We start from the raw sequence: 26688 nt of genomic DNA on the forward strand, positions 1-26688 counted from the left end.
AATAACCCACCAGCTGTGGGATCATTTAGTAATACTGTTTACTGCACTGCTGAATTATTTTATCATCCATCTTCCCGACAGATGTGGTAATTCTCGTCCTCTGATCTGTGCTTATGTATCTGGTTTGAGGTGAATTACAGAGCCAACCAACACATAAAAACAAATGAATATTGAAACCCTGAGGTACAATAATCATGATAAAAGATTTAACATCCTAGGGATAGTAACACCGGTATCTTATTTCTAAAATATTCCAACATGATATGGATGATATATTTTCTCTTATCCCTTCTTTACATATGAATTAATATTTTTGGTAAACTATCCCATCCTCATTGGGTCAAGTCCTGTCATATCAGAGGAAGGATTAAAAGATGTAACTACATCTGGAGTACAAAAAGAGATCTGAAACCCAAGATCTGAGATTTGACACCCGGATTAAAGGTTTATTGAAAGATTATTTGGTATTAAAGATGATTATGATATGCAGCGATCTCTTTCCAGCTCTAGACGAACGATGGGCGCTACTGTCTGTCATATTTGCCTTTGTGTTATGCCTCTCATGTAATATTTTAGAACTTAAATCCAGGCAGAATTACAGACCCTGTAAGCTGATAGACCCTGAGCTCTGGCTTTAATTTAGTTATTTTTCATTTCTTTTCTTCCCTCTGTCCATCTATCCCTGCTGGTACTTACAGTACAGAGAGACATGAAAAATATATTTTGACTTAAAAGTAATTATTCTTTACTTAAAGGAATCATTTTAATCAGGATGTTTTGAAAGATAATACTCGCAGGCTCGGAGCATTAAACATGCCAGGGTTTAGCTTGGAGCAGGAAAACAACACCTGACATCTGCGAGAAGATGATTCACATCATGTAGTGGAGTGTTTCTTTAGAAGTTAGAAGGTGGTAAACTGCCTCCTATTAGTAATTTTTTACTTATTTTTAATTATCAAAATTAGGGTACAAACATAACAAGACACTGTTCCCCTGACAGCCCATCCCATCCCCAGTCGTGCAGTGCCGCCCCCAACCCCAGTAGAAATTTGGGAGGGTTGCGTCAGGAAAGTCATCCAGCGTGAAAACACTTACTCAAAAAACTATGTCTATAATCCGTAACAACAATTGTTCTTTACTTGTGCATTTCTAAAAATGTACATAAAAATGTCTATAAGTAATAAAGCTGAAAAAGGAATCTAGAAAAAAGTATTAGCTAAAAGTAACAGACATCCAGAAATGCAATTTTTCAGCTGAGAATGAATGAAAGACACTACACACCACAAAAATCAGATTTTCTACCAATATCATGACACCTGACTTAAAATCACACCTGAAGCACAGCAGTGAAGTTGATGGACGTGTAGTAGTGCAGCGGTGAAGAAATGTCACACGAGCACTGCCTTTGCATTAGAAATATGTATTTACACGACTACATGTGACTACATGTATCTTCCATTTCTTATTTCAGTTCTTTTGTTTACAAATTGCTGTTTCCACAATCAGAAATATAAAGTGAAGATTATTATTGGTTAACAAAATGATGTATTTTAGAAAAAATAAAAAGTAAAGCATGTGTTTCAGCAACTTTTAGCAGAAGACACTGAACTCAGAATTGGGTTGAAATCAGTAAATTTATTCCCTAAAATATTCAACACATCACTGAAAGTTTAAAACACTTGAACAAAACAAGTACTACAAATATAAGTCTACAATAATTTAAACATGTGTTTGATGTTAGACACACAACAGATTTACACAGAGTTGTAAAGCTAAATACAATTAAGTGTGACAGAAACACAGTTTCAGCCTTTTCTCATTCTGTACATCCAGAATCATCAGAAGTCCACAAAGTTGGTGACAATAGCAGCGTTGTAGATCAGGTCTGAGATGTAGCCCATAGAAGTCTGTGGTCCCATTTGGTGGTGATGATGATGATGGCGATGTCCTTGGCCCTGAGTTACCTCCCAGTACACTGGTTGTGGGTGAGTAGGGACTACCTGGTCCACAGAGGTGTGACCTCCACCTCCAGGACTGCCTCCATACACAGCCTGAGGAGCCCCAGCTGGAGCCAAGCTCTGGTGCTTGAAGTTCCTGAAGGTCTGGTACGAACACGATGAGGCTGAGTGGTGAGGCTGTCTGGTAATGGACTGGGCAAACGAACTGGGAAGAAAACCGGGAAGTGCTGGTCCCAAGTGCTGCTGCCAGTGCTCCTCCTCCCAGATATGAGACTCGGATAGTTTAGAAAAGCCCAGTGTGGGCTGCTGGTGGAGAGATGAGGAAGATGGCGGCGTTGTTGCAGAGTTGCTGTAGATTTGGATCCAGTCTGAGTAATTTTGTGCACCATCCTCATAGTGGTGACTCTGCTCTTGTCTGAATATGTCTTCCAGGGTGGATGGTGTGGGAAAAGTAGAGGTCATAAGTCCAGGGGAGGGCTCTGTGGACCCTCTACACGTACCTCCATGGACAGACTTTGTGGACTTTGAGAGTCTCCCAGTCTTGATACTTCTGGCTCTTCTGTTTTGGAACCACACCTGTGGAAAATAGTAAAGCTTTTGATGCAAAATGAATACGTCACCTTACCTTGACCCACATCTTCAGTGCATGACCCCCCCCCTACCTGAATACACTGAAATGATAAGAAAAGACAATTCTGTGGGTTCATCACAAAAGTTTGCATTCGCGTGTTTTGAAATGGCAAAAAGATGTAATGCACATTCAGCTAGTGGAACTGCTCCTTTATCAGAAGTTAAATGTTTAATTAATTTTTGTAAGTCGATGCAAATGTTTGCACCAATGTAATTTTTCATATTTTACTATAATTTTTTCCTACACTCCTTGACCATTTTTCCTTACTTCTGTTAATGGAGAAACATTTGTAGCAGTTGAACATGCATTGTTATTAGATTTAGGGTTAGTCTGTTTCCCCTTACACTGATTTGGCAAATATGGGGATGTAAACTTTTGCACCCAACTCTACAAGTGATTATTTAAGGTCACATTAAATTAAAACACATTAATTACAGCTTACAAAAAAATCAGCAGATTTTTCTCATGTGATAGTTTGATGATACGCCTCCATTAAAAATATGTTTTTTCTTGTTTACTTATATTTTATATAATATTGAGCCCACATTAAAACTTGAAAAAGGCAAAAAATTAAGATAGAAAATTCAATATGTTCAAAGCCGTTAAAAATGTAAAAAACATTTGAGACACAACACATTGTCCAAATGACTTTGAAGTTAAACAGACTGACCTGTATCTTGCTCTCTGGCAGGTGTGTGTGCGCCGCCAGCCGCTCCCTCAGGGTGATGTCCGGGTATGGAGTCACTGCGAAGGCCTGCTCCAGCTCAGACAGCTGGGGTCGGCTGAAGATGGTCCTCTTCCTTTTTCTCTGACCCTCCATCAAGCCTGCAGCTCTGTCCAACTCTGGGGAGGACACAGCACCCTCACCCATAACATCTTGAAACAACAAAGAAACAGTCACAATTAATTTAAAGTGTCATTATTATTATTATTTTAATGTTTAAAATGTTTCCAAATTGTACATTTTGTAAAGGTTTTGTAGACAATTAAAATTAAATAGTAAGCCTGTTATCTTATTCATATATGTTATATACACAATATATATTAAAGCACTTGTTTTTAAATTAATATGCACCATCATTGTGCTGGCAACATAATTCTTTTGTTGATTAAAATGTCAAATAAGTGACTTTTTCAATAAACAAAACCTCTTTAAGGCAAATAATATTAATATTTACAAATAATAATTGAAGTTACATAAATGGATGAACAACCAAATCAAAGAGAAAACATAAGGATTGAGGATATGAGACTTTTATGCGTAGAATGATTTTTTAAAGCCTTAAGATACGTTTTTAAAGTAGGCCTTTAGTTGAAGATCAAAATCAGATTGTGAGAAACTGCTCCAAATGTCATATTGACAGAAACTACAGAACATACTGACAGTAACAATAGTTTTGGATTTAGATATGTTTCAATTAGATGTGTTTCAATTAGTTCACATTGTTCTTGAATGATGCTGATCACAGGCAGTGAACTAAAAGTAAGAGACCAAAGTTATTTCAGTGATCACCCTCCATTATATTTAGCTCACCTTTATAATGATTCTGTTCTCCAAATAAAGTCTGCAGCTGCACCAGGTCCTTCTGCTGCCTGAGTAAAGAAAAGTCTGAGTCCATGAACAGAGCCATAAGTCAGGGATAAACACCAACTGCTACAGCTGAGGAGGAGCCACTGCTTCTTATACCCAGATCAGATGGACAACACCCCCCATCCTCTAAATTCATCTCAGACTCTAATTCCGTCACTCAGAGTTTTGCATAGATTTTTTAATTTTAGTCTATTTTTGGTTATTTTTTCATCAGCGATCAGTCCTTATCCAGTGTAAAGATGCCACATCTTTGTAGCTGCCAGCCTGGTTCAAAGGGCGGATATTTCCCATTCATTTCATTTAGTTTGGTTTAGGTTTAGTTGTCTTTATGATATTCACCTTATTTTAGTGAAATATGGTAAAAATGTTTCTCAACTTGGATGAAATTTGTGGGTTTATTTTTTTTATTGGAGAAAGAATTATAGTAGAAATGTTGTGCCACACTGAACTTCCAAATTTGTCTTATCTAGATGTTTGCTGTGTACGTCTCAGAACTGGTTATGGGCACAGACAGAGCTGGACACAACACTGAATGAAGAAAAACAGTTTTGCTAAACAGTTGTTTTTAAGTTAGTTTCACAGCTAGGTGAGTTTTAAACGACATTCTCAGAAAATTTCAAGAGAGAAAGCTTCAGTTATTGTTTTTGTCATAGTATGTCACAGTTACCAATGATCAGACAGATGGTGAAAGAGATATTGGATGGAGCAGCCAAAGAGATTTCTGTGCTGTTTGAGAGAACAGTTATTAATTATTGACCTAAAATTTTTTATACAAAGAAATGATACATGTTTACATAGCAATACATGTTGAAAGACGCTTAACTGTGTCTCTTTGGTGGCCTAGAAAGCTACTTTCTAGGCCAAAAGTGTATCTAGATTTCCTTAAATACTCTTTAAATTATTCCCGTTTTATGAAGAAGAAGAAACTAGTCATTTCTACCATAGTAGAAACTGCACAAAAATGACAGTATAATTAAACTTTAGAAATAATCCATAATCATTGAACATGTTTCAATATCCTTGAAAATAAAAATTTCAACGATTTAAACATTAGAGGCGTGAAAATAAGACAATGTAAAAGTAGAAATAAATCAGGTCATACAGTTTTACCCAATAATGTATTTGCATTAATGAAGCAATTAAGCATTTAAAATCTCATAAATGCTCTTGTTAGTTGGCAAACATTGTGTTTACCTTCAGGTGTTTCCTTTAACCCTACACAGGAAAAAAAGACACAAGGTTTTGATTAAAACATGTTTAAAAACTGCGTTGGTGACCACTGTGATTGACATAATGAGACACACATTGTTTCTAATATTTTACAAAGGACATTTACTCAATTTGTTGTTAGCAAATGTATTAAATAGAGGATCTGTTGGGATCACTGCTGGGATAAAGTCAAGGTTGTCCATAACATCCATGTCAATGTGTGTTTCAGTGTTCCCTGGAGACACCGAGCAGCATATTAACAACATAATCATAATCATCATAATCATAATCCGTCTAATTAATTTAAGAGTCTGTGTTAAGTTTGTTGTTACTGTTTCAAAAAGTGAAGTGTGAGCTCAGCAACCAATGATCCAAATGTGACACCTTAAATGTGATGAGTAACAAACAGATTTACCTCCCAAAATGAAATGAAAAAAAAATCTTTTTGTCCTTTCAGCTTATCCTGTGAGTTCAGGGTGTTGATGTGGCACAGTTTTTACACCGGATGTGGTGCCTGATGCAACCCTCCACAATTTCTACCTGTCTTGGGACTTGCACTACACGGTGTCTTGCCAAGGGAGGCTTCGGCATGTGGTCAGGAGGAGCGGGGAGTAGGTGGGCACTCTAAAACCTGAGCCACTGCTGCCCCACAAAAATTTTCCAGTTATTGTTTGTCCACAGTCAATGAAGTTGGAAGGAAATTTGGAGACTTTTTGTTTTTATGTTACAGTTTTTCCAATAATTATATGCAGCTCTGTTACAGCGGGTAAAGAATACATTGGCCAGATTTATGTGTCAAATAGTACTATTTATTGATTTTTATCTATAACTCAACATTATTTCAATAACAATATCACAACATATGTGGAAGCAAATACATTTTACAAATCTCATCATTTTTTTTGTATATTATTCTGTCAGACATTCTGACATCCCATCATAAACACATGTGCACAGTTTTCAGTGACAATCGTGAAGTATAATTCCACTGTATGACTACACTGGTGAAATATTAAAGGTTAATATGGACACACACTTTCAAACACATGGTGATATTAGATTTGTACAACAGAAATAACGGCTCTCATTAGATTTTAGCTCAGTCTTGCAACCACACACACAGACACAGAGAGAGAGAGAGAACAACTACTGACAAACCAGCTTTGAATTGGTGTGTAAATTAATCCTCTTCCACTAGTTTTACCAGCTTGGTCCTCCCCATGAGTCAGTGTTTGAGCTGTGTGTGCGTTTCCTGCATCATGTGGAGATATGTTCACTAATCCACCACCAGGCGGAAGTGTTGTCTTAGCCAAGCTGTTTCAATGCCAGCTCTGGGCCTCCATTCAGCTCAAAGATCGATACAGTAAATGAACAATCCCCTGCTCTTGAATGCCTCACAGTAGAGATGAGGTTTAAAAAGGTTGAATCTAAAACAACAATTGTGCAAAAGAAAAGATCCGCAGTGTCTAAGCTTCACTCAAACTTGCGCAGGTGGTTGTAGAGGGACTGGACATAGGTGAAAACACACATGGGGTCTGGTTTGCGGCCCATGATCATCATGTCGTCCACTTCAATCAGCCTATCACAGCCTGCCTTCAATCTGGAAAAACACACAGAAAAACACACAAGTTGGAAAGGAAGGGTTTTTTTTGCTGCATGATTCTAACTTGATACAACCAACAATTTTTATGACAGACTAAAACAAAGTACATGCACACTTGCCTAGAAATGTATTAAAATGCCCACCACAGCGGAACGTATTCTGCAAGTTGATTTGAGTTTTTTGATGCCGGATGCCCTCTCTGCCGCGACCCTCACATTTCATCCAGGGTCGGTACTGACATCAAGGTGGCCCTTGATGGCCGGTATCAACCGTATTATCTAACATTTGTCTAATGCTTAAAAACACATCTGTTCTTTGCATGTAATAATTCATATCGATGGTTTCTACAAATCTCTGCTCTGTGATGTCTGAGGTCAAAACTAAAGCTATATATCAAGGACTAATTCAGTGACCAAGTTAATTTTGTTTTTCATTCAAATAAGCTTAATTCTGCAGCAGTATTGTCAGTGAAATAACACTTTCTTAACTGAAGTGGCATTTTAAAGCCCTGATATACATTATGTGCTTGTCCAAGCAATAGGCCTGTATAATGTCAGTGAGCAGCCTGCAATACGTGTCTGGGGAAGCAATAAGTCATTCTCTATGAAGCCATTTAGTCAGGCAAAAGGAATGCAAACCTCTGATTAAACATAAAAAGGAAGCATGGTGAAATAGGCATGATAGGCAGGAATAAAAATGTGTGTGTTCTCTGAAATCAGAAAGCAATAAATCACAATAAAGTAAAGACTTTTCATTGTTTATGTAGTTAAATCCCATAAATTGTTTAAGGCCAATTCAGCAAATTTCCGTAAACCTCACTGACTCCCAACTGAGAGAAAAACATTTCTGCTAATGATCAATGGGAGAAAGAAAAGTTAAAGGAATAACTTGACAATTTGTTCACTGTCTTAGCAGGCAGTTCTTTAATTATTACATGTCTAAAATTTTGGGTTCCCTTGTTGCAAAGTCTCAGAACCTCCTTGTGTTGGTCCTCGACTGACTAACAAAAGTCAACAGTTCTCAGAAGGAACTGTCTTAATAAAACCACACATCTGCTATAAAGAAGCTGTTACAAGAGTGGTGGTGCACAAAGGGGCTTTTCATGTAAAAGTCATCAGACGGAACAATCTGGATAAATCTGAGTCATTTAGAAACAAATGCCATGCACATTAATGTTATCTGCAGTAAAAATTCATATCTCATATATAACCTTTTAAAATGACTGCCTAAACAAAATCAGTCATCATGATGAATTCAAATAAACAAATATGCAATATATTAAACTGCATCATATGTACCGCGTCAGAAAAATCGGAACAGTTCTAAAAAAAGTGCTGCTGTCACTCACTCTGCAGTTCCAAAGGCCAGCTCAAAGTTGTGTTTGCGGTTGTCAGGGGACAGAGAGGTGTAGTCAAACTCAGTGGGGAAGAAGGAATGGACCAGAGCGCAGAAAGCCATTCCATCACTCCAACTGGACGAGAAGTTCTGGATGTCAATGTTCTACAGAAAAAAAAAATCAAAAAACCAGATGGTGAAGATGTGGCGAGTGTGTGTTACAATGAACGTGTCACTTGAGTCCCGTGTGCATGAGAAAAGCAGGAAGGCGGTAAAAGAACATGACTTGTAAAATTGACTGGCAGCCTGTGGTTGCTTTATAAAGCCGTCTTCCCATCCACTGTCTAGCTCCTAATAATGATGGAGAAAACAGACTTTCCTCTCCTGCGTTTGGTCTGTCACATGCTTCTGAAATCATTCTGAGGCCAGTCTTTATTAGTCTGGAGTTTGCTTTGAATGAAATGCAGCATGTCAAATCATCAAATGAACATCTCTCTCTCTTTGTCACACGTGTGTGTGTGTGTGTGTGTGTGTGTGTGTGTGTGTGTGTGTGTGTGTGTGTGTGTGTGTGTGTGTGTGTGTGTGTGGGTGTGTGTGTGTGTGTGTGTGTGTGAATGTTTGCTCCCAGCTGGCTTTGCCTGGCTTGACTATGACCAGCGCCACAGGGAGCAGCTGGCAAAGACTGCGGTGAAGAGGAGGGTATCAGAGTGCAGCAATGTGTGATTGTGCTTAGCCATGACGGGGGCTCCCTCACCTTGCACCTTGACCCTAACATATACACATACACACTCATTTTACATTTTGGCTTTTATCTGGAAAAAAATGGCTCCCAATGTCTCTGTGAAGTTTCATGGTGTAACTAACTATTGCTTGTTGATCAACTACTAGGCTATGGTCATAAAAAAATAAGACACAATATGATAATAAAAGAAAACATGAAAGACAGGGTCAGTTTTCATTACATTGCTGTGGGTGTCTGACACATAGGAAGAAGACCTCCTGGGTAAAGTTACACATGCATTGAAAGGCGATAAATGACAAACCAGAGCAACATCTCCAGGATACTAATATGTGTTTTACCTGGTAGCCAATAGTCTTGGAACGGCACCACTCGAGAAGGATCTGCTTGATACTGCTGGCGCTGGACACCCCAAAACTCTGAGACCGCTTCAGTTTGGGTTTAGAGTCCACTGCTTTGGGACGGCTGTGAAAAAGGAGGCAGCAGAGATCGTCACGAAAGTTGTAGACCACACAACCAAAATATTGCAGAAAACTGCATTTACCTGTTGCTTGCTTCAGAGTCCAGTCTCTCAAAAATGGATCGACGAGCCTGAGCCCCGATGTTACGAGGCAGAGTCTGGGATCTGTGTAGCTCCCGTCTCCTCTCCCCTATCTGCCCAAGGGAACTGTCACTGCTTACATCAACATCTCTGCAGGACAGGAGCAGAGAGAGGTTAGGAAACGAACAATGCATATTTGACCTGTCATTAAAGACTCTTTGCCAAGCATTTTACCTCACCTGTCATGTTGATGTTGCAGCCCTGAGTACGCCACAGACTTAACAGGGGCTGAATTTGCCTTCTCTGCAAAAGACAAACATTCTGTGTAAATTATGTCCACAATTTTGTAGTCTCAGATAAGGATATGTGTGCCTCACCTAGAAGGCAGGGGGATCCCAGGGCTCTGATAGGTGTAGGGTTCCACGTCTTCACAGAAGATACTAACCGCAACAAGAAAAAAGAACCTGACAGTAAAGATTCTATAAACAGCCTATGTATGCTGCACCGATAACATGAGGCAGTCAGCTACCTGGTTGAATGGGTAACTCCTCGCTCTCTGGGGACTGGTTGGTGCTAGTGTCTGACTGACCAGGACGTGAAGACTCAGAGACAGGGGAGGATCCAGAACCAAAAGGGCTGCTGGGGTAGTCAGGGGGAGAGCCCTTGATTTCTGCCATCTTGGTTGTAGCAGTGATGGGGAGGTGGGGCATCCGCATGGCAACGGGGGCTGTGTGTTCATGTGCGCAGTCATTGGGTGGAGAGATCTTTCCGTGCACCAACACCGAATGTTCTAGGTGGACAGAAAGATTTTGTTCAATGCCATTAATGGAAATTCACTGCACTAATCAAAATGTCTATATAATCATTGTATTTGAGGCTGTTGTGACTGTAAGCAAATCGAAAGCTGCTTGGTTCAAATCACTTTGCATCTGTGACACAGTTGTAATGTGTTTACCGGTTGCAGCAGCAGTGTGTCCATTTTCCAGCCCAGTATGTGTTGGGGCAGGGTCCACTTCTATTGGCTCTTCTCGCTCGATACTCTGAAACACACACACACACACACACACACACACACAGTCACAGTTAAGCAGCTTTTATTGCTTTTAAAGGAGCATGAAGTCCTGTTTGACCTTCACTGGACACCAGCAGGAGACCTGTGGAGTTTTTCCTTCACCACTGAGGGTACAAGCTGGAGTGTTGACAAACCAACATTTAGAGCATCTGGTAAATGTATCATTATGGTACTGATCAGGTGTAATAATTGAATATTTGCCACAGGCAGTAAAGTAGTTATTTTTGTCTCATCTCCTTGTTAAACTGTTCATTCACTAAATTGTTGTGTTTGGATTCGAGAAAAAAGCATCATGTTCCTCTGTAGAATTCCAGATGTCTGTTGCTTATTTAGTCATTGTTGGACCATTTCATTCATTTCAGAACTTACATAAGGTTTTTTATTTTCATATTTTATGTAGTAAATTCAAAGTCAGACATTTAAAGCATGGAGAAGCGCTGTAGGTGTGACATACGCCAGAGGTTTTCTGCTCTGTGTCTATCTCCTCTTCTGTGAAAAGACCTTTGTCTGCCAAAATTTATGCAGTCATTTTGCAGCATGACTGCAAGAATGACTGCGACCAAGTTATAATGGCAAATTCAATCAGCATCTGAAGTTCACTGTCTTTGTACTTTGTGTGACCCCCACTACTTCCCGTGTCTGTGATCAGTGCCAACCTGCGGCACAGGCCTTCTTTTCTCTCAACAATCACAATCAGTCATGTGGAGCCAGTGAATCTCCACCCTTAAATTCAAGATTCAAGATTCAAACAACTTTATTGATCCCATAGGAAAATTGTGTTGCCTTGTTACAGCTGCTCTCCACGTGGAAAAGTAGAAAAGAAATGAAAAAACCTCTACCAAACCAAGAAACTAAACAAATACAAACTACTGATCAATAAGTAAGAAAAAGCCCAGCTAGAGGTGTAAAAATAAACAAAATAAAAACAATACTAATTGTCCATTTGGACCATTCAGTAGCAGACAAGCAGATACTTACATCTCAAACTTCTTGATCGCATGGTGCTGCTGACCCTAATAAGTTGTGGGTCAAACTGTCACTTTCCGTTTGGCCCTGCCAGAGTGATAAATGGAGCTTAAAGTGTACATAGTCAGTCTCTTTGGCACAGAATGAAAAAACCCAGGTCAACAGTGCAGCGCTGAAAGCTGCGCATGTTTTCTAAAGGTCAGCGTCAAACCACATGTCACGCTGTATCTGTGCTGGCCTAACACAGCCCGAAACAGGCTTTCAGGAAATGTGACACAGGAAGATCTTCTGCTCTTTGGCAACAAATAAGAAATGAACAGCTGGTTATGTTTCAAACTTGACTGTCGCAGAGGAATTAAATAGACAGCTCTGATTTCTGCACTGTGTTTCATCAAGAACATTTTTTCACCACTGATGCATCAAGTCTGTGTTTAGATAACGTCAGCACACTTGGAAGCACAACTACAGCATCTGGTCAGAAACTGTGAAATGAACAGAGGGTGTGATTATGCAGAAGAACAACCTGAACCCATTCACAATGCTTTCAAAAAGCCAGGAGTTGAGACACAATAGATACTTGGGGCATCTCTTAAAGGCAAATGCAATGTAGCAAAAAGACTTTTTTAATCTTTGGATGTAAGCATTAGGTTCAACATTCATGTATATTGAAATGTGCAAAACAAACATAAATATAGTAACACCAGCAGGTGGACATTAGATCATCCATAACCACTCATCCTGTTTGGGGTTGCAGGGGGGCACACAAGCACACAAGCTTAGGGAGAACATGCAAACTGGACACAGAAAGGCTGAAGCCAGCCGGGGTCACAAACCTGCAGCCTTCTAGCTGTGAGGCGGCAGCGTTAACCACTCCACCATCGTGCTGTCCACATCATTTTAATCCTAAAACAAACAAACCTATATTCCAGTACTGGTTCTCGCAACATTTACATTTATTTAAATATTGTGAGAACCAGTGTAAATTTAAAATGAATAATTTTTAATTTGATTAAGTTAAAAAATGGCCCATTTCCAGAAAACAACACCCTAAATCCAGTTGATGCAGACCTCACTGAAAATAAACTAAGTAAAGACCTCAACCGTTATTGCTGTAAAAAGATATGTCTCAGGCATAACTGAAACCTAAAATTATGAACTTTACATGCTCCATTATTTCTGACACACACACATAAGGAACACATGCTTTTCTTGCTCTTTCATAGCATGCTGTGCTCATTTGGGAATGTGTAGATGTGTTTGACTGAGCTCACCATATAGGAATGTTCCTGGGGCGTGTGTATGTGTGTGTGTGTGTGTGTGCGTGTGTGTGTATGTGTGTGTGTGTGTGTGCGTGTGTTAAAACAAGGCAAGTGTGTTGTCATTTTATAAAGTTCCAACTGCACACAGAAAACACAAGGCAAAGGTATTTTTATAAACACAAATTTGAGGGAGGTGTAGGGGAGTAACATGATGGGAAATGGCATCAGAGAAACAGGGAGAAAACAGCTGGGTATCCAGCAGGAGGAGGGAGACAAATTACAGAATGTCTGAGCTTCTCTGGCTTCAGTACTCAGATCAACAGACGTCCACAGTGGGACAGAGACGGAAACATGATAGTGGAGCTGCTGAGGTTCCTGTAAACTCTCTGGTATCTCGAGGTCTTACAATATTTACTGGCAGAACACACTGGAGCCCAACACTTAACATGACACAGTAACAACAAGGGACCTTAGAACATGATGCACCCACCACGCTCTTCACACATTCGGTTAAACAAGCCTGCACCATCCTTTTGCTGTAAGAGCCACATGCAAATGCACATACGTATAAAGTGATACAGGATCTGTTTCACTTGCACTTGATTATTTAAGATGATTTTTAGGATTCAGGCCTTCAAGTGAAATTCAGATGTTCACTAAGTATACTAATTATTTGGAAGCAGCTCTGAAATGATACCTGCTTCACCTTGTCTTGAAGTTACATTTACTTGAAATTATCTCTTTATAGTTTTGAGGAGATCAATAGTTTTAGAGACACACTGTTCACTGCCTTGCTGTGTTACAGACTAAAAGGAGATCAATACCACTGCCACACCCGTTCTTTAATAGGAGGCCAGACACATTTAGTAAATATGAGAAGTGCTGCTGGGTAGATTTTTTTACCCGTGGACAGAAGCAGACTGTTCACTTTACAAGTCTTAATGCTTAATTATTATTTTTTTTATGTTAATGGTTTATGTTTGTAAGTCAGAGGAATGTCTGAAGGTCTGGAAGTAAAAGCTCTGTTGTTGATGCTGTGCTGGTCATAAACTGACACACATGCAAGTTTAACTAAACTTTGAGTCATGTGCTTACAATTAAAACATCATTTGTGCAACAGTAAAACTGCATAATGTCCAACAAATATCAATTTTCCCCATCTCCATTCACCCTTGTTTCTGCTGATTATTCTTGTCGGACTGTGAGATGCTGACACCAAATATTGACATACAGTCAGAAATTACAAAAAAGAAAGTACAAATTCTAGTGTGACTGTCAGCTTCTGTCACCATCTCTCTGTCTTTCTGTTGGGCTAACATTTGAGCTTTAAGGGACTTTTAGTGGTGGAGACTGCAACACTAGTACAATGGAAGCCAGCTGGCAGCCTTCCAGTCAGTGCACACAGATACTGTACACTCGCCATCATTGGTACCTAACTTTAGTACTAATTTAACTTGCAAAGCTCTTGCACTCACAATGAAACGGCCCCTGAGGCACGCAAGATTTTATAGCCACGCTTTTGTATGGGGCACAATAACATAGCTGAATTAGGTGACAGCATTTCAGTATAGGACAGATTATGAAATTATTATTATGAAAAACAAAACTTCTGCACGTTGCTGTCAAGCATCGGAAATCAATGTCACAATCAGTGACCTTGCATTTTATTCTGGCATCATTGAAAAAGCATTTAACACAATGTGACCAGTGGCACTGTATGTGCAGATGTCACGTGTGAAACAACACGCATGCTCACGTGAACACACAGCTAGTATAAAGCTATCAATTTGCCACAGTCATCTGAGGAAACAGTAAGTGACCCCTTCTCTGTAATTTCCTCCCTGGAGTCTCTGGTGGAATCCTCTCAGAGGAAGAAAGACACACTCAAACCACCTGTGCTTCAAAATACACTGATGTAGCCTGCAATTTCTCTGCTGGAAAGAATCGCAGGGAATACCACTTTGGGTTGAGATTGGAAAATATGCACAGCCTTTGAACTGAGAAGAAATAAACACCTAATTGCAGGTGAGAGCTACTGTACAGGGAAAGGTTTTCTTAGTAAACACAGTTTCACTGAACGTGAGGTACATCTTAAAATTTAAGAGTTAATTCATGCTTTTGTGTTGCTTTTGAGGTCTGTAACAATATGCTGTTGTAACTTTGAAAAAGGTATTATAGTCCCAGTTTATAGTGAGAGATGCAGGCCAGTTGTTAGACAGTGGAGGGTGGTGGTGATGTCCGTCAATCAGTCTGTCTCTAACTTAATTCACATGAAATTTACTAAGAATGCTTTCTATTTTAGGCACTTCATGGCTTTCATCTTGGCCACAATAGTCAGTTTTTGGAACAGCACATGTAACCCTAATGCTCTGTTTGTAAAACACGGGGCCTTTATAACAGCTGAAAAACCTATTCAACATTGTTTTATCACCCCCAAAACAAATCAAGTCAAATAGTATTTACATAACTCAATTCCAAAATCACAAAGTTGCCTTGGTGGGCTTTACATTCTGTACAACAACATCATCTGTCCTTAGACCCTCAACCCAGAGAAAAACTTCTCCAAAAATCTTTTAACAGGAAACAAACCCTGAACTGGAAAGACCTCATTATCAGGCCCAAATCTCACACACTGTAAGACTATTCTCAAGGTTGTAGATCTGAGGATGGTGTTGCCTATTTTCTTTTTTTTGCTGTAGATTGGTCCACAGTATCACAGAAAACAGTGCACAAGAAAGAACACTTTCATCCTCCAGCAGATATGGTTCCCACAAGAGACACACATAGACTACCCATTCTGCCCATGTCATGACTTGAATCATGTTTATTCTTGGCCCTGAGGGCTGCAATAAAACACATAGAAAACAAACTGTGCAGCCAGAAGTTTACAGTCACAATTTTAAAACAGAAGAGGCCACTGTTTATTTCACGTTGATGCAGAATCCAGTATTGGTTATAGCAAAGCATTTTAGTGCATCCTGCTGTGAATATCTTTAAATGATACTTTTCTTACTACTGATTATTTTTACATAGCTTTTTCTCGTCATTATTGAACTTTTAGATATCCTCAAGTGTTTCACAGGTGCACCACAGAGCTCAGTTCTTGGTTGTCTTCTCTTCTCGATCAAACTCAGTGGTGCCACCACAGAAAAACGAGTAACCAAACTCTGCAATATTCAAAAAACGGCTGAAAACAGAACAATTTCCCATGATCCTGAATTATTAGGAAACCTAATTCTTTTTGTACTTATCTTACCTATCTGGCATTTGCATCTCTTCTTCTCAAAGCAGCGTTCTTTTAATGTTTTCACCCTGACTTAGATTTGTTTGCTTGCTTTGCCCCACACTTGTAAGTCAGTATGAATAAAAGTGTTGGCTAAATGACTAAATTAGAATGTAAATATAAATTTATTCAATGTTGTACTGTTACATTTGTCTGTTTCCGTTGTTGTGGAAACACATCTGCTGAGTATTCAGTGTATTCAGATAATGGACTGCATCGACAGCACTCCATTATCTTTCCTTTCAAGAGTTGACATTTTAAATTTCACCCTCAGACTGACTGACAGGCAGATAAATTAACTTCAGGTCAGGTTCTCCAGAGCCCTAGAAATACCCAGCAGTGGTAACTTGGTTAAACCCCCCATGGTGGTGGACTCCCCGGCTCTCTTAATTGTGACCCTGTGTCACCTAACCTCTAAAGCCAATTTCCTTAAAGTGCCTTCTAGGCATTATCCTAAAACACTGGAGCTGAGTGCTGCTAAATGAAATTTGTATTCCCAGGGTGGATTCAGCTGATGTAAGCAAAGACGCAAGGTTAAAATCTACTCTTGAAGTTTTCTTCAAGTAAGGCTTACTGGCTCCAGAGGTCAACAAGGGTGAGGAGGGTGAGCTGTCCCACCGACCAGTCAGTTATTAACCTGTTTCCACAGAGATGATGACGGGAACATGGCCCATTGTCTGGAAGTCATTAAGAAAGCCAGGGGTATCCAGGGAGTGGCCGCATACTTCTGTTAAACCCCCAGCATGTGTATGCACACTCACACACACACACACACACACAAACACACACACACACACTTGCTCTCTCCTCAGCTCTTTTTAGTTTAATTCATTTCTTTATCAGTCCAAATCTACTTTAACATCTTTATCAGAATAAGTCCAGCCAAACCACTATTCAAAATAATCTTGATAAGTAGTTTACGTTGCCAAACCACTAAAATTAATAACAGAGAAATCCACAGAGAAGCAATGTGTGCTGTGATTCAAAGTAATCTAAGACAGGTATAAATTACAGTGATTTTATTACGATCACAGTCATTTTCATAAATGTTATAAGTGTCTGTGTGATTGTGTGTCTGGGCACAAAAGCACACCTAACCTCTGTTTTCTGTCTCTCTCTCATGGCTTTATTAATAGCCACAAAAGGGGGCTGGGGGTTGGTGCCAGGAATCCAGCCTTAAAATGCAGCCGAGCTCTGAGGAGAAGACTGGGGGAGGGGTGGAAGGGTGAGGAAGGGGCCACAGAGCCAGCAAGGAGTACGAGGATGGATGGACAGATGGATGGGTTCTGGTAAAAACAGTGAGGGCAGAAGTTGCATGTGACAGCCTGAGCTGGTAAATGTCAAAGGTTTTTGGAACGGAAAGAAAAAACTAAAGTTCAGCTGAGAACACTTTCCATCACTCTTTCATCTTCAAATGTGACTGGCAAAATCTAGATACACACATCATATTGTGTAAACACACACAGACATACTTATACTTCAGCACTGAAGTATAAGCATAGAAGTATTTACTTCACTTAATCAGTTTGGGCTGCTTGTGCTTTCGCCAGTACGTTTCTGGTGTCAGTGGAGATTCTTGATACTAAGGAGTTTATTGTTGAAAACAAAAAACACAATTTTCTTTCCCATTTGACTAACAAGTCAGTACATTCAAGTACACTCTGTCTGTCAGTCTATTCTCAGACTGCAACTTAACTAAAACATTCCATTGTTTGCTGTGTGTGTGTGTGTGTGTGTGTGTGTGTGTGTGTGTGTGTGTGTGTGTGTAAATAAGAAAAGGTATCAAAGTTGAGTTGTGTAATGTTATGGGGAGATGGAACTAATGGGCACACAGGGAGGGATGGACATAGAAGTAGTATCAGGGAATTTTAAGCGGATGGAGTCTGTAGCAACATGAAACAAAAGATTAGCCCATCAAATCGCAGCTTAATCGATCTGTACAAATAACACAAATTAGTAATTCTGTCAAATGAACTTTCATAGCCTAGTTGAATCCAAAAATCCCATTGCTTCTTGCAAGAATCTATTGACAGTGATTTCACTTTTTACTGTGTGCCTCCACCAACACAGCTTGCTGAGGTTGTAGCACACTTTTGCCCACAGGGATGCCTCAAAGCATAGGCAGTAATAATATACAGGTGTTAAACCTGTTCATTAGGCAACTTAAAGTCACATGACTTCTATACAGCATGTATACACGTCCAAACTCAACTTTTCTACCTCAACAAATCAGATCTTACACAACACAAGATTCAAGTGTCATGTTGGGCTGTAAATCAAGCGCACCCAGTTTGTGTGTACTGATAGAGAACAGCAGTTAACCCTGTGACCTAACTGCACTAATCTGATCTGTTCTGTTAAAGAGCGCACACACAAGGTTAGTGTGTCTGATCCTCTGCAGCAATGGAGTCTTGTGTGGTGCAGGCATGGAGTGGAAAGGGAAATTAAAGTGTGTGCGAGAGAAAGCAGAGCCTAAGACATAAAGAGCGTGACAAAGATGAAGAAATGATGTAGTACATTTTATTTCTATAACTATCCCCTGATCAGGAGTGTGAGATGTGGTGAAAGCTTAAGCCAACAAATAGTTACTTTTAATGGTCAAACCACCAAGAATAAACTTATTTTAAATAACTAAATAAAACTAATTGTTGAATAATGAAAATCAACCATTTTGTCATATACGAAAAAAGGCCTCTATCACAAAGGAAGACAAAATATGTGTTGAGATGAGATAAGGCAAGTGAGAGACATAAGAGATAAGATGTACAAGCCAAAGAATGACGAGGAAAAAGATGAGGGTTGACTTTGTAATCTTTCCACACTCAATGTGTTCCCAGTGAAGCACGTGAACCCACACAATAGCCCATTGAGACGCACTCTTTGGCGCAGTAATTGGCAACAGTGGTATTGCAGGTGTGTGCGTGTGTGAATGTGTGTGAGAGAGACAGATAGAAGGAGAGAGAGCTGAAAGTGTGGAGGGTGGCAAAGAGGAGAAACAGGAGGGTTTGGTCTTTGTCTTAATCCTACTCTTGACTAGTTTCTGTTGCCCAGAACCATTAGACGGTAGAAAAAAAGCCATGCAGCTGCTTCCTTATAAACCCCCAAAACCTACCAGATGGACACATACAGTACACTATTACACACACAATTTGGTTTCCATTCAAGTATTTTTATGCATATTCCAATGTACTGATTTGGAAATTTGAAACAGAGGTGGAAAACTATGACCAGTCTTCTAAAATATTCCAAAACAGAAGACAGAATGACCCAAAAAATAAAAATGTAAGCCCATACATACAGTCTTTTTCAAAGAATTCCTGTAATTCTTTAGGGTTTTTATTATAATCATAAATACAATAAGGCACAAAACTGATGGATGCAAACGCACCTAGTGAACAAAGAGCCAGTCCGATCAAAAAAAAGACAGAAGGCTGTCATAATGGAGATATCTGCTGCAGGTGTGTTTTCAATATGAACAAAATCATGCTGACCTGCTGCAGGTGTGTTTCGGAGGTGAGTGTGTGCATGTACAAGTTTGTGTGTGTGTGTGTTTGTGTGTGTGTGTGTGTGTGTGTGTGTGTGTCTGTGTGTGCGTGTCGGTGTGTGCGTGTCTGCCTTCTTTTGATGGCTTGGCAGGTCACAGTGAAGGTGCACAGTAACAGCTGGAGAACGGGCTGCCAAACAAACGCGCCTATGCACATCTCTGGCTCTGATAATGCACACGAGCCATTATAAAGTCTACAGTCCACGTATCATGCTGATCAGACCTGTTTGAACAACCAACTGAATTTTATTTGCTGTTTCTTCCTCCTGCCTGTCTCTGACAGGTGAGGGTGGTGCAGGAAGCAGCGGTGCATCGTGAACTTTCATGGACAAGGATCCCAAAATGTGAGTAAAACTGCAGCATACACACACTCACGGACACGATATTTCACAGGACTTTGATCTGGTCTGTGTGATTCTGCAGTGGCGTGTGCTTGGCTGACAGCAGGGGATCTCCCACTGCAGACACAAAGAAACAAAGGTGCCCTTGTGTTGTTTAGCTTTGACCACATGATCTCACAGAAGATAACATTCCTCTGTTGTCTCCACCACATAGTTTGGTAATTACAGATACAGGAGCAACAGCTATTTGCATAACACGTGCATGCGTGCGCATGTATTTTTACATTTTTTGTGATGTCTTGTCTACATTTTAGTTAACTATATGACCATGTGTCGTTACAGAGTAGCTAGTATACATTCTGAAATTAAATATGTACATAAAATATGAGTATATGAATTTAAAGTACAGCTACACCCTGTATCATTTTGAAAAAGATTATTTCCCAACTGTCATGTAAGTTTACAGTTCTTGTAAAAGCAACTGTGAGCTGCTGCATACATCATACAGATGAGTCATGTTAAACTGGAGCTGTTGTACTGAATCAGCCAACTAATATGTCCCCTCAGATCATCTTAATGCAGATTATCTATCATAACGGCACTGAGCACATAGATGGACAGTGGAAAACTGGACAGTGTTGCAACAAGCCTTTGAGAAGTTTCTTGAGAACAGTGCCAGCATGCTCGTCCCAAATAATACATTTGTTTTTAGTGTTGCCGTTGTAAGAGAGACACTTCCTCAGTTACAACACAGAAACATGCCCAAACTCATAGTATAACTAAATATACGCAGCCAATTTAGAGAAACTATCTTGATTATTCAGTGGTGTAGAAAAAAAACATTTTGCTATAAGATAGAATTCCATTTCTGTTCAGGAAAACCCATAAATTTATGATCAGGAGCAGAAAGGGAAAGCTGCACACTCATCATCAGCTGGCTGAGTAATGCCGTCACTACCGGATGGATATGGGCCAGGAGATTGTCTTTTCCATTTAATCAGAAGTAAGACAAGCCAAGGAAGGAAATTCCACTATGTAATGATGTGAAAAGGGAAATTTACTGTTACAGACACAAAATGGATGTAGCTCCAAAGGACAAACCTCCAAGAGCAGTGTCCCAAAGTGACAGTAAATATTTCTTCTGACAGTAACTCAAATAGTTGCTGAACTGTTTGATCATCAATAATCCAGTGATGAACTGTGATGTAACCCGGACGTGAACGCAGGACAAACCTGCTCCACCCTTACTATTAACAAATACTAAATCAGCTTTCTAGGAACAAAGGAGACAGTTTGAGATTGACCTGTTCATTTTTAAATATACGCAGCGGAGTTTAGAAAGACTTTCACAAGACCCGTGGTTCCAACCACAACCTTGTAATCATTCAAGTGAACTATAATGGTAAAATCCCCCAAAACTGGACCCACGAGGTTTGCACAGGACGGCAACGATAATGACTAACCAGCAGCCACATTTCACAATGCTGACTTCACATATTTGACTCAGGTCTGCAAACCACAACCACACTTACCTCCCATGCTCGACTCATGTCACTGTACTTCATAAATCCTTAACCATCTCGGTTGAGGGCTATTGTGCAACTGTGGGGACACAGCCAATGCTTTGTATGACACGGCCACAACACAACATGGTTTCAGTCACATATTTTTAGCACAGTGGTCCTTTCCCAGCCTTGGGAATTACACTGTAATTACTAGAATACCTCTTCTGCTATTTTAGTTTGTGTATGTAACCCTGTTACAAATGTCACAATTATCTCAAGAGGTTTTGAGATGTTCTTGATGTGTGGTTTCTGAACAGCAAAAGATATTTCTGCTGTGGCCATGACATGCGAAATTAATGTAGATTAACTAATTTGAAAAAACAAATGATAATTCTGTTCACATTTCTAAAAGCAAACAAGCGAATATCTTAAACTACACAATTTAAGAACGTGTTTGTAACAGCGGCATTGTCTGTATCATTGTTCGCGCACTTGCTTACATACTTTGTGTATGTCTGGAACATTTAAAAGGTTATCCGTAAGGGGGCGGGCTTAGGTCTTATCATCCCTGACCGAACATCCGCTTTTTAATAAACAAACAAGAAGCCATGGAGACACTCGAGAGATTGAAGTTGAGATCACAGCTGAGAAAATGTTGCAGGTGACCTAAAGGGCAAGTATGTAAGTGCGCATAGTTCTAAACAAGTTCAGTGAGTTTTTCCCAAACCTTTCTTTGATACTGCCCCACTGGTCAAACACTGAATTGCCATGTACACATAGCATTCATTTTTTAAATGTGCACAGTAAACGCCCCAAACCAGCACAGGCTATACGAGCCCGCCATACTGGATACACTAAAATTGGTACTTATTAGGTTAAAAGCAAGTAGGTGGTGGTAACGAAGCCTAGGAGGAGGAAATGGAAAGTAGGACCACAAACTAAACCACCTGTCGTAATGGAACATGGCGGGTGGTGAAAATTAGGTAATCTATTGGTATTGAGAGTACAAAGAAGCCTGGAGGAACACATTCACATGCAGTACTCACGTTAGTTTTGCTGGACACAGCAAATATGGCTCGGCTGGAGAAGCGGGTGGTCGTGGGGCTGCTGTTGGACACTGAGCCTGTCATCGTGGAGGAAACTCGGGAGCCAGCAGCAGGGCTACTGGAGCCAGGGTTGGGAGAGAAGGTAGCAGGGGGAGATGCAGGGCTTGACTGATTGCTGAGGCTGCTGTAGGTCTGGGCTTGGTTCCCCACAGTCTGGATGTGGAGGTGAGCATTGCTCTGAGTGTGAGTGTGAGCCTCACCTCTCCCGTAGACCACCTCTTTCATCTCCTCCTGATTCTCCTGAATGTCGTTAAGTTGATTCTTGTGATTCTGACTGTAATTGTGGTTGTGGTTCAGTAAAGCGCTCCTGTCACATGTGAGGCCACTCAGGAGCTCCACCTGTCGTGTGAGAGCCTCCAGCTGACTCCTGAGCTGCCGGTTTTCCTGCTGGAGTTGAGCCACTGCTCGTCCGAGAGGCCCACTCAGGTTGGCTGTCTCCTCCAGACGACGCTCCATGCCCAGTTTAAAAGCACTGACGTCCACGTGGATCTCCCTGATGGCATCCCGGAGAGTGTTCTCATAACGGGCTAGAGCCGCACACACTGTCTCCCCCTCTGGAGAAGACGGCCTGGGGTGACACAAGTCTCCCATTTCAGCCAGGGTTGGGGCTTCCATTGGGACAGCTGGTGACCCTCTAGGAACAGGCCAGACAGCCTCTCAGTCTATTAGTCTACAAGTGAGACCCTCTCCTGGAGAATGTGAAGCTTCAGTCTGTGAACTGAAGGTGGGGACTGACAGAAGAAGTTGGGATGTAAAAGTTTGCAGGGACAGGAAGCAAAGGTCTGGTCTGTTTTATCGCCACTTCTTTAGCTCTGTCCTGGGATGTCTCGGGCTGCTTCTCCTCCAGTTAGATCTGCTTTGCATCTACAGAGAGAACCAGTCTGAATTGTAAGCGATGCCCTCCGCAAAAATGCTGCTACATTAGAAAAAGACAGAAACAGTAAATACAAGGCCTGTGCTGAGTGATTTGATTCAGAATCTACAAAAGATGCCTGAAACACCACAGACCCGATTTAAACACACCTGCCTGGACTGACTTTAATGCACTGGACTGTTCTGTTGCTTTATGGAGTCACACTGACAACCATCTTTCAGAATTGCCATAAAACACAGCAGTGAGGTAATTTCCTCTCACAGTTGCAGCAAACCTACCTCAGCTTCGCTCTCCGGTGCAGCTCGCTGTAGAGTTCCCTCAGCGCTGAACAGCTGTATGAGTGTGTGTGCGCTGCCGGCTCTCTGGTTTGTTTAAACTCTCAGGTTGATCCCTCCTCTCCTCTGGACTGGTGGCGGGAGGGGAAAGGGAGGAGGCTGGAGGTGGTTTAGTGGAGAAACAACATGGAAAAAGTTGTAAATGTAAGGGGAGGGGAAGGGAGGGGAGGGGAGTGGAGTGGAGTGGAGGGGAGGGACAGCTTTTATATTTTTGCACTGTGTAAACTCTTGGTTGTCCCCTCCCATACATTTCTCTCTCCTTCTCTGATTCTTACTGCACGTCATCCTCCACTTTTTATGTCACCTTTTGCCCAGTCAGTGTCAGCTTTTCTTTTTCTTGATGCTTCTCATACATATTTTGTAACTTACAACCGGGACTTTTAAAGAAATATCTTTATAAACAAAACACACACATAAACTGCTCAATAACGAATGAGGCAAAGGTAAAGGAGGACAGCTTAGTGTGTAATTGTGTCTGAAAATCAGTTATCTGACTGCCACTTACTGAAAACTATTAATAGTGCTTAACATTTTTAAATAAATAATGTATTGCATACATGAACAAACCACAAACACTGTCAGACAGTGAACCTTGTGCAGCATATACAGAAGCTGATTTTTTCTCAAAAGTGGGTAGAGACCAAAATGGACCTGAAAGGGGAGTCAGCACATCCCATACAATCATTACTCCAACCTAATGCAAATTTTACTCTGCGAGATGTGTAAGTGTTTGCTAACACATTACGCTTCATGAAGTTTTAAAATGAATAATTAATAGGTTTAGCTGATGACATGCTGTGTTGAGCACTTATTTTGAAAGGTGCTCAAAGGTGGATGTTGTTTATCCTGATATACATTACAATGATCAGTTCTTTTCAATGGATAACAAAAAGTACTGAATATTTACATGCATGTTATTTGTATATATACAATTTTCAGAAAAGTTGAGAAGATGAGTGAAATTTTGTGATAAATAATTCAAAACCTATGTCGGATTGTAAATAGAGTTGCAGTCTTTCACTTTTCTGGAAAAAGTTTTCTAAGAAATGCTTTGTTAGAAACATTGTATTTGTTAGAAATACCAACATCTCTCAGTTTCAGTGGACATAGCAAAGATGACCACACACTTCACACACATCCATTTAGTGACTGCGTTTACATGCACTTAAGTAACCAGGATACTTACAGAAATCAGCTTTTTCAGGTAATTGGGGAGCAGTGCTTACATGCACTTAAGAAAGCTTGTTGCTGGGAAGCTGTGTGCACATGCAGCAGAGGAGTAACCTGATTTCTCATCCACCTCACACTTATTTAGACCTCTACGAGAAACTTTGTGTTAGTTACATTTTCTGTCAGACTTTCGGTGGGTTTACACACATGCCCAGTTGGAGAAAGCTGGTTACGCATGTACATGGCAAAAAAAGCAAAACATACATGTGTTATTTACTGGTTTCTAATGTGTCTTACTGTATTTACTGTGTTGTGTTGTGTTGTATTATGTTCAATGGCAGGGTGACACAGTCTGCCAAGGACCAACACCCTCCCCCTTGTAACTGGACCCCAACAAAGCAAACATTCCACACCAGATAGCAATTGTGTGTCCGTGTGTGTGTGTGTGTGTGTGTGTGCACGCATGGTGTATATGTTTGTGTTAGAAGTGTATGTGAGACACTAGTGCAGGAGAGAGAGTTGGGAGAGGCAGAGGGGGCTCTGTAAAGTGATTTACTGGATGAATTTACCCCCACCTTTCTGTCGCACACATGCACACACACTTACATGCGCGTGCACACACACACACACACACACACACACACAAATGCTTAACACCCCTTCAGGGAGTGTGAGTCTCCTGGGGGCAGTACCAGACACAGACGGCAACAACCCACTGTAGAGGTCAGAGGTTACGAGTATCAGCCTCATCAGTTATCTGAGGTTCTCACAAAGACTGGTGTAGTAGCACTTTTTCCACAGTAATACTATTTTTAATTCTGTTCTGTAAAAAGGACATTTATTGTCTCATCTGTCTTTCTGGGAAGAGAAATTCCTCATGCTTCCCAAGAGTTGTACCATTTTTTTCCTGATCAACAGAAATCTGGCCGAGGTGAATTTAGCTAAATGACTAAAACTGATTTGATTTACAGTATATGCTGATAGCTCTGCAAGTGTATCTTATCCTTTTACATTGTTTCCCATGTCTGAAAGTAAAGCTTTTTGAAAATAACTTACAATAACTTGGTTAAGAAAAAAGCCAACCTTAGTTGAAGACTCAGTCTACACTTATAGTACATCTTTAAATACCTCTAAACAAAACTCATTTGTAAAAACTCTAAACTCTATATGGATTTTCATGTACAATTTAACTTTACCAGCATACTATGCCTTTCTTTTTTTTTTTAATTGGAATCTAGTCAAGCTGTGAATATTCTTGCCCACTGACTGTTGTTAGTGCTTCAGAACTCATTGTTTTTAATTTTTTGTCCACAATTTTTGTCTAATGTTGTTGGTGCTCACCAGGTAGTTGGTGAAATCATTGACAGTATAGACCATCATAAAGCTTAAAGTAGATTCAATATTGACCGTAGCTTACTCAGATGGACAGAATTAAGATAATAAATAAAGGCAGATGTTGCTGATATTTCAACAGCTAGCATTTTCAATAACTGTTTGCTATATTAAGATATACCATTTGCCCTGTGAGCTTTATATGGGGATAATGTGCCATTATGTTTACTGCTTGTTCCTTTGCTCCAGGTGGCTAAAATAATGATGAATGAAACCAATACATTTTCAATAAAT

At 40.3% G+C, this 26688-nt stretch overlaps 2 protein-coding genes across 6 annotated transcripts in view; both read right to left on the reverse strand.

The window, feature by feature from the left end:
* Positions 1-1411: 1411 nt before the first annotated feature.
* Positions 1412-6007, reverse strand: sebox (SEBOX homeobox). Its single transcript, XM_067507723.1, has 3 exons — positions 4124-6007; positions 3260-3465; positions 1412-2534 (listed from the first exon to the last, which is right to left on the reverse strand). The coding sequence occupies exons 1-3, from the start codon at positions 4218-4220 to the stop codon at positions 1839-1841; spliced, it is 999 nt and encodes a 332-aa protein (XP_067363824.1). The 5' UTR covers positions 4221-6007; the 3' UTR covers positions 1412-1838.
* Positions 6008-6326: 319 nt separating this feature from the next.
* Positions 6327-26688, reverse strand: part of smtnl (smoothelin, like) — a 30952-nt gene continuing 10590 nt past the window's right edge. Inside the window, exons 2-11 of one of the 5 annotated variants that reach the window (XM_067507717.1) lie at positions 23836-23991; positions 22624-23547; positions 10563-10647; positions 10137-10397; positions 9985-10047; positions 9847-9910; positions 9611-9757; positions 9408-9531; positions 8341-8492; positions 6327-6989 (exon numbers count right to left, since the gene is read on the reverse strand). In XM_067507717.1, coding sequence (XP_067363818.1) covers positions 6863-6989; positions 8341-8492; positions 9408-9531; positions 9611-9757; positions 9847-9910; positions 9985-10047; positions 10137-10397; positions 10563-10647; positions 22624-23298 — 1698 coding nt within the window. In that variant the 5' untranslated portion in view covers positions 23299-23547; positions 23836-23991 and the 3' untranslated portion in view covers positions 6327-6862. Of the gene's footprint in view, positions 6990-8340; positions 8493-9407; positions 9532-9610; positions 9758-9846; positions 9911-9984; positions 10048-10136; positions 10398-10562; positions 10648-22623; positions 23600-23706; positions 24027-26688 lie in introns of those variants that run through there. The other 4 variants (XM_067507719.1, XM_067507718.1, XM_067507720.1 and 1 more) reach the window with 4 other exon arrangements.

This window comes from Channa argus, chromosome 6 (assembly GCF_033026475.1).
Source record: "Channa argus isolate prfri chromosome 6, Channa argus male v1.0, whole genome shotgun sequence".
NCBI lineage: Eukaryota > Metazoa > Chordata > Actinopteri > Anabantiformes > Channidae > Channa > Channa argus.

Excerpts from the sequence above, each read along its gene's own strand:
- sebox (XM_067507723.1), bottom strand. The coding sequence starts at position 4,220 with ATGGCTCTGTTCATGGACTCAGACTTTTCTTTACTCAGGCAGCAGAAG. Across the intron at positions 3,466-4,123 it reads AGAACAGAATCATTATAAAG|ATGTTATGGGTGAGGGTGCT; the intron begins GTGAGCTAAATA and ends TGTTGTTTCAAG. Across the intron at positions 2,535-3,259 it reads TGCCAGAGAGCAAGATACAG|GTGTGGTTCCAAAACAGAAG; the intron begins GTCAGTCTGTTT and ends TATTTTCCACAG.